Raw genomic sequence first — 11655 nt, forward strand, 5'->3', positions numbered from 1 at the left:
TCAGCAACAGATACGAGCGTTTCAGAAGTCTAAGTTTACCCATCATGCTCACAAATTGTTTTGGATTTGTTTCAAAGAAGGACTGAACATCAAAGTAACAGCTAATCATTTCTTTGTAGTAATTTTCATTTTGACCACGTCACAATTCAACATTACTGTCAAAATTTGTCTGTGGAGTTGGAATTTAGTTTGTAGAGATTAGGAAATATTATAGATAGCGGCATAGATGGAGGATAAAACAGAAGCTTGACTCAATTAGTAATTGGTTTTAACGTTTTTTTTTTCTCAATTTTCACACATTTAAGCTTAAAACTGATGACTGATGGTTGAAACTGTTTGATTTACTCTGTTAGAATATTTTTATAGGTTGAAGGGACAATAGGTTTGCAGGAATTTGACAAAAATGACTATAATTAAGTCTGTTAAACATAAAAACAATTGCTTTTATCCTAAATGCATTGTGAAAATCTATTTAATCATGACATTTTTTTGACAATATGTAAATATTTTGTTCAATATTGCCCAAAATTCATGTTGTGTTAAAGGATAAGTCTGAAAGTTTATCTTTTTAACATTTATGCTTAAAGTCAGCCTGAACTTAATTATATTACAGGTGAGGAAACATCCGGCAATTATGAATATGTGATGATCTGCTCAGGACTTTGGATGTCTAAACTTCTTTTATGATTGTCCGCTGAATGACTGAGCAGATTTTTCACCCTGAGAGAAACAAGCAAACAAACCCTCTGACTTCATCTCAATGTGAAAGAAGAAGCATGAACTGCAACATGAGCTGCAATAAGACTGAAATATCTCCCTTTAATCTTTCTCATTGCTTTCTTGCTAGAAAAATTAGGTTCTACCTGGAAAAAAAAGAAAATTAATTAAATTTAGATTGATTTAAAGAGTGCCAATTGGTGAGACAGGGGGATCAGGCTGGAAAGGATGTGCAGCAGGTTAGGCTTGTTAAAGATACAAATGGTAATGTTCTAACAAGTGAGGAGATTATGATGAGAAGAGGAAGAAGTACTTTGAGGAGCTAATTAATGAAGAGAATGAAAGAGAAAGAAGAGTAGAGTGGGAAAGATTAGTGAGGGTGAAGTCTGGAAAACTCTGTAAAGAATGAAGAAGGGGAAGGCAGTAGGACCTGATGACATACAGTGGAGGTTTGGAAATGTCTTGGAGAGATGTCAGTGAGGTTTTTGACTCAAATATTCAATGACATATTTGAGGGTGAGAAAATCACTGAGGAATAGAGAAGAAGTGTGCTGGTGTCCATTTTTAAGAACAAGGGTGATGTACAGAGTTGTAGCAACTACAGGGGAATTAAGTTGATGAGCCACAGGATGAAGATCTGGGAGAGAGTTGTGGAAGCAAGACTTAGACGAGAGGTGACTATCTATGAGCAGCAGTATGGTTTCACGCCTAGAAAGAGACATCACAGATGCCATATTTGCTTTGAGGATGCTGATGAAGAAGTACAGATGGTCAGAAAGGTCTTCATTGTGTCTGTGGATTTAGAAAAAGCATGACAGAGTGCCAAGGGAGGAGGTTTGGTATTGCATGAGGAAATCTGGAGTGGCAGAAAAGTATGTTAGACTGGTACAGGACATGTATGAGGACAGCAGGACAGTGGTGAGATGTGCTTCAAGGTGGAGGTGGGAGTGCATCAAGGATCGGCTCTGAGACCCTTCTTGTTTACTCTGGTGATGGACCAACTGACAGATGAGGTCAGGCAAGAACCCCTATGGACTATGATGTTTGCAGATGACATTGTGATCTGTGGTGAGAACAGGGAACAGGTGGAGGAAAACTTGGAGAGGTGGAGGTATGCACTTGAAAGAAGAGGAATGAAAGTCAGCCATTGTAAGACAGAGTACATGTGTGTGAATGAGAGGGAGGAGGTGGAACAGTGAGGCTACAAGGAGCAGAGGTCACAAAGGTGCAGGACTTCAAGCACTTGGGGTTCACTGTCCAGGAAAATGTGGAGTGTGGTAAAGAAGTGAAGAAGAGAGTCCAGGCAGGATGGAGTGGATGGAAAAAAGTTTCAGGAGTGATTTGTGACAAAAGGCTATCAGCAAAGGTCAAAGGAAAAGTTTACAAGACAGTGGTGAGACCAGTTATGTTGTACAGTCTGGAGACAGTGGCAACGACAAAAAGACAGGAGACAGAACTGGAAGTAGCAGAAATGAAGATGTTGAGGTTCTCCTTAGGAGTGACAAGGATGGATAAGATTAGGAATGAGATCATCAGAGGTACAGCACAGGTTGAACAAGATAAAGTTAAGGAGGCCAGAGTGAGATGGTTTGGACATGTCAAGAGGAGGGACAGTGGGTATACTGGTAGAAGGATGTTAGAAATGCAGCTGCCAGGAAAAAGAAAAAGAGAAGACATATGGATGCAGTTAGAGAGGACATGGAGGTAGTTGGAGTGAAGACAGAGGATGCAGAGGACAGAGTGAGATGGAGGAGGATGACTCACTGTGGCGACTCCAAAGCCGAAAAAAGAAGGTGATGAAGATCGATTTAAAGAGTGTTGGGCCGTGTGGTCCCTGTTAAATTTTAGTTCAAATAATTTGAAGTGGATTTCTGTATAAAAAAAATGTATGTTTAAAAGTTTATAAAGTAGTGTTTGCATATACTGCTCTAAAATGTTTGAGATTGCAGTAGCTTTAAAACCCTTGCAATCCTCTTTGGTCTCGCCCCTTATTGACTATACATTAACTGAACCATCAGATCAGTTCGACTCAAACTGAGGTTGTTCCACAACATTTAGGATGTAGGCTCCACCGACGATACGCAGAAAAGTTTTACAAGTTTAAAGGTTCTGCTACACTTACGCACAAGTTTCCTGAACTGCTGATGTAAGCAGTCCATTTTGCACATGTTCATAATCAGTTTGTGCCAAAGAAGTATGAGCTGTTTTTATTTGTTTTATGGTCTTTTTCATATTATTGTCATCCTGTCATTAAACTTTGATGATATGCTGAAATGCTTCCTATCTAACAGGAAACTGTAAAATGTATTAAACAAGTTTAAAGGAATATCTTCTCTGTATATCTTGCTATATTTTGATGTCAATAATGTGGACGCTGTCGTCACCTCAAGGCAGGTGTGGGTGTTTCACCTTTGCCACCCACATTTTGATGTTGTCACTCGGGGGAGTTGATCCTGCGACTTTTCGATCACAGGCATATCTACTCTAACCTCTGTGCCGCCAATACATAAATAAATAAATAAATAAATAAATAAACAAATAAATAAATAATTGTTTTATAAACTTTTCACAGAAGCCCATTTAACAACATGTGAACTAAGTAAAAATTGACCAATTAGTCATTAAAGTTTGGAGAAAACTGTTTGCTGCAAACTTGTGAACAAAGACAGAAATCTGAATAAATGAACTATGAATCTTTACACAGACCCAAAGGATGCTGTTTGTAAAATATTCAAAGTATTAATACAAAAAAAATACCCAAAGGTACAAGAAATCTAGGCTGTGCAAAACATACTGTTGGCAAACAAGGTTCTGCAGATGATTTTGTGTTAAATCTGAAAATTATGAAATCGAGCAATCTTCTCTTTAGACTACACTGCCATCTAGTGGATTTAAATAAAATTACAAGTGTTTTGTATTGAAGCTGTTGACATGAACCTGATATAATTTAAAGCGTTTCAGAGTTTAAGTAATTGTTTGTACAAAGCATTGTGATATAAAATAGTATATATAAGTACAATATATTCTCCAGTGAGACAGATGTTAGCTGTTGGCTCTGACAGTGGAGGTGCAGATGTGCAGCCCTGCCCTGCTGACAGCTGCTCAGAAATCTCTGCCCTCAGGTGTTTTCCGCGTTTTCCGCCGACTCTTCACCTCCTGCCTCGTCTGACTCTTGTTTTAAAGCAAAAACTCTTTTTTCCAACCTCTCCATTTAGCGTCTGTTGGTGTTTGAGTTGTTTCAAAGGTTGACCATGGGAGAAGTGAGGGAGAAGCCGAGCTTCTCTGAAGTTATTGCTCAGATTTTACAGGAGTCACCAGGAGCCAGGAAGGACCTGGTGGACAACCACAGCAACCTCCTCCGAGTAGCAGATTACTGTGAGAAGAATTATCTCCAGGTGAGTACAACTCATTAAAACTGTTTAACAAGGACTAGAACAGATCTGGGCATTTTCTGCAGGGTGTCATTAAAGCTACTGATTCTCCAACATGACTTTGTAAAAATTTAAACACAAAAAATAAAGTCCACATTTTGTATGAACTGTATGAGAAGTTTTGAGAAAACCAAAAATAAATCAAAACGTTAAAGCTGCTTCCATGGTTGTAACAGTGTCTGTCACTCCCTGACTGCCAAATTTATACAAGGCAGACAGAAAGGCAGACTGAAAAATAAGCTTCAAAAACAAACAGTTTCTTTGTGAAAACTAAAAGTCAACTTTGGAAAATTCTTCAACCGTGAGCGACAGAAGAGTCTGATGGTCGCACGTGTGGTTTTTATGCTTCTACAGTGTTTTATGTAGGTGGTAGGACATGTTAAATAAGACTTACACTTGTGAAGAGATCACTTTGAGCCAACATAAAACACATCTAGAAGCTTGGCTGTGTGTTTTCTGCTGATAGGATTCGAGAGAAAGTCCTACAGTAGTGAGATACACACTGATGAAAGAAGACAAAAATCTTTATGTTTTCATGCATAATTTGTTTATCTATTAAAATAAGAAGAGTTTGTTACACAACAGAAAATTTTAAATAATAAGTTTCAGCATGCATCAACTATCACTAGAAGGTTCTGCAGAAAAAAAATGTTAAAAATCATCTAATTTAAACAGTAAAAGTACGTAAGTTTCTTTTGGTTGCTCCCTTCTTCAGGGGTTGCCCCAGTGAGCAAACTCACATGAAAGATTTGGCAATTGTTTGACACTGGAGGCCACAACCTGGACTCAAACACACAACCTCAGGACTACAAGGCCACAGCGCTGACCACCATGCTACTGCAGCCTCCATCTAATTTAATTTTGTAACAACTGTGGGGAAAAAAAACATCAAATGTCAGTTCAGACATGTACAGTCCAACTTTCTATGAATCATTTAAACTTTGAATGTGTAGCGCACAGAATACAAATGGGTTTTCTCATCTGCTTTGTCAAAACGTAATTTATCATTTTTATTCTTTGCAGTATATATATATTATTATTATTTTTATAATTTTGTCAGTATTAGACAAAACAAATATAAATTATAGCAGCCTATCCCAGTCAAGTGGCATGTTTGGATGGATGCTTTTCTGGTTTCATCTCAAAGCTGCACATAAAGATGCAGGATCAAAACAGAATAGTAGTGTGGGGTCATCAGGGTTCTCCCTTATTCAAACCTTTCGTGATGGCCCCACAACACTTTGAGCAACTGAAATAACTTCAAACACAGTTTAACGAGTGGATATCTTGATGGTTTAAATCACGCTACAGGCAGAGGATCCAACGAAAGCTGTTGAAGAGGCCAAAGCTCTGACCACCCAGGCTTTAGCCAGTGTCACCTACCAGATCAACAATGTGGCCAGCACTGTGCTCAGACTGCTGGACTCTCAGGCCATGCAGATCAAAGCTATGGAGTCCTCCATCAACCTGCTGTCACTGGTGAGGAAAGCATGACAAAACACATGATCTCTGAGAGATGTGTGAATCCTTCGCACAAAAAGCTCTTGTAGAAAATGACACAATCGTTTTTGGGAGAGATACCAGTTACAGAAACTGAATTATGAAGATCTGAACATGTTGCAGTGATGCACGGCTCAGTCATAAGTTGCAACGCAGACCCTGCTAATAATAATAATAATAATGTCTGGGAAGTAGCGTGAGAAACAAAGTAAAAGCACTTTTAAATATCTTATAATATATGCAAATAACATGTATTTTAACAGATTTGATTTACTTCTAACTTCTGTATAACCAGTTTATTATTAACACACATTGAAGTAAATGAACCAAATGTAAGAAACAAATCAGAAACACTTTTTTAAAATTATCTACATTTGTATTTTATATTTTATGTTCTAATTTGTTTCAACAAAGCCTCATATTTGTTAACCTAAAGATTTCATTCACCATAAAATTTGACTCATTTTCTTTACAGAAGATGTTTTCTAATGATGATGTTTCATCAAGAAGGTTCTGAGGTGCTCTCTTTCTCTCTCGCTCTCTGTGCGTGTGTGTAATAAATACATATGTGGAATTTGTTGCAGTAATGAAAATTGCCAGACTATTACAGGTACATACTTTTACTACAATCTTGACTCGGTATGTGATTCACATTCAGTGTTTTCTGCTTGAATTAAGAGGAAAAGCTACTTAAAAAATACAATTTGCATTATTAATTCACTTCCTCAATTTAGTTTTGGATGTTCAGGAAAAAAAAACATTTTAAACCCATATTGCAGCATAACTCCAGCAGGTTACCACATCTGATCCATCCTACGAAAACAGGAGTGACATAAACGGCCACACTCTGTGGATTTCTCAACATGACGGCTGTTTGTTTGTGTGTTTAGTTGCATCTCTTTTTTATATTCTTCATTTAAATCGTGCTGCTTTTTTTTTCATTCATTCATTCAACCTTTATTTAAACAGATAAATCACATTGAGCCTTGAAGACTCATTTACAAGTGAGACCTGTTTGGACAAACAAAAACAGTGGTTAACTGGACACATGTTGGAGTTGGAGGCGAAAAAAATTCCTATCAGACTTTTTTTTTCTTGCCTGAGAAAAAAAAACCCTCTAATATTAAAAAAACACCTCGCACAAATAAGCACATAGTGACATAGACATTCTGCAGGGGGGGGGGGGGGGCAAGAGCGGTAAGCATGTTCATAGATGCTCTCTCTCAAGGTCACTGTAAGAGTTCTGATAAGGATGGAAAATCAGTCAATGTCCTCCGGTGAGATCCATAAACATTCTTGAGGTATGTCGAGGAATGGCCAAGAATAACGTCTATGAGAATCCAAGAGTCCTGAAATGATGACACAAAGTTTATTCAGCTGGTTTCATCTGGTTATCAGTTGAAAATTCCTCAGGGAGGGGGTGGTGAGCATCAAATCGCATGTACTCCAGGTGAATTCAGATAAGATGGCCTTCAAGGCCAGCCAAGGGGAGCCAACTTAGATAAACACACAGTTGTTTGGGGGACAGGCAGGACTTAATGACATCTACCTTTAGTCTGTGTTGGTCGACTCGGTTCAGAAATGTCCAAAATAACTTGGTCACACCGATGGAATGTGACTGAGTAAAATCCCCAAGATCTGATCCATTCAGCCCAAAGCATTTGAGTCTGGGTACTCGAGACACGAACCAAGCCATCATAAGGCAAGCAGCGCGATAGGGTCCAAATTTGCTGCAGACGACTTCCTCGATTGTAGAAAAAACTGCAACCAGCCAAATCCAAAAAGCAGGAACCAGTTATCGTAAATCCAATTAAATATGCGTCCTTAAAATCCACAGATGGCAGCAGAGATAGACACATCATCAAGTCTTCCTGTCGATGAGATATCCAGCTGCGTGCGTGCCGACGGGGCAATTCGACTCGCCTAAAGCCTGTCTTCTCTTCGAAGAAATGTTGTAAATTGAGTTGAGGGACCAACTGATCAAAACAACTCCATAAATATGGTTCGGAGGATATGCAAGAGAGGCTCAGAAGCAGTTTCACTGACAGACAGAGCGCAAAGCAAAGCAGAGAGGGAGGGGAGAAGCATCCGATCTCGGTGAGAGCAAGTGGTCAAGTATTAAGTGACAAGTTTTTATCAAGTGACGCACAATAATTTTATATTTTATGAAGATTATTCCTTCAAAGTTTTATCCTTTGGTAATAAAAGTGTTTAAATATATAGAAACAACAGACTAAACCTTAAGTTTTAATACCTACTTTATTTGTAAACAATTATTGAAATTTAGCCAAAGGAAGAAAAAAAGTCATGGTCTGTGATTTGTGTGTTTAGTTTTTCTGTGTTGTTTTTGTGCTGCTTATGTCGGTTTTTCCCGTGCCATTTCTCATGTCTCCCTCTGTCAGTATTTTTACAGCCAGTCTGCCACCTTCACCTGTCTCTGATCCTGAGATGTTTGTTATTTGTACATTGTTAGCGTCTCCTTAAATACGGTCTCATTTTCGGTGCATTATGCTGTGAAGCTGCTCATGTTCGTTCCCCTTTTGAGTTTATTAAGAGTTTTCCCATTTGTCAATTCCTTGTGCAGCCTCAGCAATCTTTATGTTTTGGTTTTCTTGTTTAGTAAATTAGTTAATTTTTATATTTGAGAGTACTGGTTTCACATTTGTGTTCTGATCCTCCTCAAAACATGACAGAATGCACCCTAGAGTTGCAGTCGGGCCCAAAAAATCTGATCCGACCCGGCCCCAGCCCACAGTCATATTTTCCGAACCCCACCCGACCCAACGAATTAACAGTAATTACAGGTCCGAACCTGGAAACCCCCCCAACATTTTTAATTAGCTATTAATGGTCGGGGACGTGCAGCTGAATAAAAGTGGAATAAGACTAAGCGCAGAGGTGACAGGGCCTTCTCTGTAACAGGACCAAGACTTTGGAACGAGTTACCTCTGCTTGTCAGACAGGCCCCCTCCCTCTCGGTTTTCAAGTCCGGTTTACATTTGTAAAAACCCACTACTATTCAGTAGCTTTCAACACAGATGATCTGTGTTTTGAACCTGTATGCTCCACACTGGTTAGTCGTCATTATCTCCATCGTTTTTATGTCTATATTCCGATTTACTTCATTTTGTATTTTCTTTGTGTGTTACCTGTTGTTCTGTCTGTACAGCACTTTGGTTGGCCTTGTCGCTGTTTTAAGTGCTCTATAAATAAAATGGTATGGTATGGTATGGTATGGTATGGTATGGTATGGTATGGTATGGTATGGTATGGTATGGTATGGTATGGTATGGTATGGTATCGTATTGTATGGTATGGTATGGTAAGATTCAGAGCTGAGAGGTGTTTGTATTTTCATGGCTAGTCCTACACTAGGTTTACAAGTGGGTGCACTGGTCATAAAAAACGTCCTAATGTCTTTCTAATGTGCGTTCACATTTACTATCCTCCTCTATTCCCCATAAAGTTACCAAGTGTGTTACAAAAATATGAATTAAAACAAAGAAACACCCTTCTCTGTTCATTGTTTAAACAGTCAGTCTCATATGGTGAAGACCTAATGAGTATTGACGACAGTGGCATGTTTTTTTTTTTTTTTGTGGAAAAGTAAAGATTTCAGACAAACATTGCATCTCATTGTGGACAAAGTTAACATTACTAACACTGATATATTTTACCTCTATGTTAGATTTACTGTTCTGGATAAAGTTTTACAAGTGCTAGGTTATATAAACGTTAGCTTGCTAAATTGAGAGGCACGTAACTAATGACAAGAGGGTTGGAGGATTGAAGAGAATTTATCATTGTGGATTTTTTTATTTTACGGATCAGTTACTATAAACTTAACATGCTCTGTTCAGCAAAATATGCTGCACAGTATTTAGTTGCTCCCTGCTTTTGGGTCTCATCTCGGCTGTGCTATGTCAAGTGTGCAGCATGGCCATGACTTGCAAGTAGTCCGCATGCACCCTCTGCTGGATACATTGTACAATTACTCCATTTGCAAGTAAGGACGCAACTTGTTCCCAGCATTTTAGCGGTGAAGATTAGAAGTGTTATATCAGCACATAATATACTGTATGTCCCCAAAACACATATCGGCTATCGGCCAAAAATATCGGGCCTTCTGATATAGCGGTCGGGCTTTAATACAGCGTGGTGAGTTTCTTCTTTAGTTCAAGCTCTGTTCTGATTGTTTTTACACCTGCTGTGCTCACGGGGTAATGTGCATGTTAATCACAGAACAACAATCTGAGCAGCATTGTGTCACATAATTGTCCCCTAATTAAACCCAGTACTGATGTTCCATTCTCACTGAAGCTGAGTATAACAGCAGCTAACCGTGTTTCATCGTGGAAGATTTTTAGTCTTTGCTCTGAAACTGAAAGCACTAATCTTTGTATTATATTTCCTCACTGCATCTGTTAGGCAATTAAGCTAATCAAGAGAAAACAACAAAAACTCCGAACAGTGTAAATACCAAAATAATACAATTGTTCCGATATCCATTCCTCAAAAAAGAAAACGTTTGGTATACACATTTACCTGCCATGTATGAATGGTCTCGATCAGAGATGAGCAATTGCATGTATATTAGTGCAAATCTGAACAGGGCCTTTGTGGGGGAGAATAAAAAAAAGCTCTTGTGTAAATAAATTCTTCTGTGTTCTGGTCCAGGCTGCAGCGATACACTTTGAGAAAGTTGCTCGGCAGGAGATCAGAGCCTTCTCCACTCCCAAAAACAAAACGCTCTCCATGCCCATGATGCCGCCGACGTTAGGCAGAGAACCAGAGGAAATCTATGAAAGGGTGCCAATCTCCTACTCCACCCTGGACTCCATCGGACACTGTTTTCAGGTGAAGTGGCGCAGAAACAGAGCGCGAGGTCTGACTCCGCACATGATGGGATTTTATCATTAGCTTCAGGGTGGTAGGAATACATTCCAGTGTCATCTGTGCAGACGTGTGAGATAAATCTGCTTTTTGCACTTACAGCTGAACTTTTCTCCTCAGGTGACTGAGCAACAGCCCAAGAAGATGGAAGAGACAGCAGCCAGCAAAGAAAGAGCTGCAGAAATCTCAGTGTAAGTAGACACGCTCCTCCTTAGTCGTTTTCATACTGACCACTGTCTTGATTAACGGATGCATCTGATAAAGGGATAGTTCAGATGTTTTTAAAAAGTCTCAACAAGTGTTTCAGTATGTTACTTTGTATACGTAGCTCTATGAGTGTCCTCAAACTTGAAAGAAAATTAATTATTACCAGACCCATGAGCTAACAGCTCGTTAAATTAAGGCCAGGGCTGTTTATTTATTTATCTTTTTAAACAAACCAATTTTAATCATTGGACTTGTTTAAAAATGGCAACAATCAACTTTGGTTTGTGTTTGGGTCATTTGCTCATCAATAGGATTAAATCAAAACTATTTCTCCGTACTGAGGTTGATCAAACAGCTATCTGCCACAGGTAAGATATTAACTGTTTCTACATAACCCTGTTTAAAATGTGAAATATCCCTTTAATTTGGGAATTTCCTACAATTTTTAAAAACACCTGAATTTATTTGTTATGATTAATCACGTTTGTTCTGATGGTTTAATTCACAGAACCTCCCACGGCATCGCTGTACCTCCCCCCTCTGTGCCCACCATGCTCCCCAAACCCACAGACAGCAGCCTGCCGCCTCCTGCTCCTTCTTCAACAGACTCGGACCTCCCCCCTCCGCCTTCCTTTCCTACCCTCTCAGACCTTCCTCCACCTCCTCCTTTACCAAACATCAGCCCATCGAGCAACAGCTTCCTGCCTCCACCTCCTCCTGCAACTGGTGGTGCCTCTCCTCCTCCTCCTCCACCTCCCCCTGTGTCGGGAACTGCACTCCCTCCTTTTCCTCCGCCTCCTCCTATGTCAGGAGCTGCAATACCTCCTCCTCCTCCGCCTCCTCCTATGTCGGGAACTGCACTCCCGCCTCCTCCTCCACCTCCTCCTGTGTCGGGAACTGCACTCCC

The 11655-nt window shown here is 39.5% G+C and overlaps 1 protein-coding gene across 1 annotated transcript in view; it reads left to right on the forward strand.

Annotated features, from left to right (window-relative positions):
- The first annotated feature begins 3850 nt into the window (after positions 1–3850).
- The window catches only part of abi3b (ABI family, member 3b), an 8043-nt gene continuing 238 nt past the window's right edge, over positions 3851–11655 (forward strand). Inside the window, exons 1-5 of the mRNA XM_037691635.1 lie at positions 3851–4112; positions 5460–5627; positions 10326–10505; positions 10662–10732; positions 11257–11637. Of these exons, the coding sequence (XP_037547563.1) occupies positions 3969–4112; positions 5460–5627; positions 10326–10505; positions 10662–10732; positions 11257–11637 (944 nt within the window). The 5' untranslated portion in view covers positions 3851–3968. The remainder of the gene's footprint in view (positions 4113–5459; positions 5628–10325; positions 10506–10661; positions 10733–11256; positions 11638–11655) is intronic.

The sequence above is a fragment of the Nematolebias whitei genome, chromosome 17, assembly GCF_014905685.2.
Source record: "Nematolebias whitei isolate Nwh7 chromosome 17, NemWhi1, whole genome shotgun sequence".
NCBI lineage: Eukaryota > Metazoa > Chordata > Actinopteri > Cyprinodontiformes > Rivulidae > Nematolebias > Nematolebias whitei.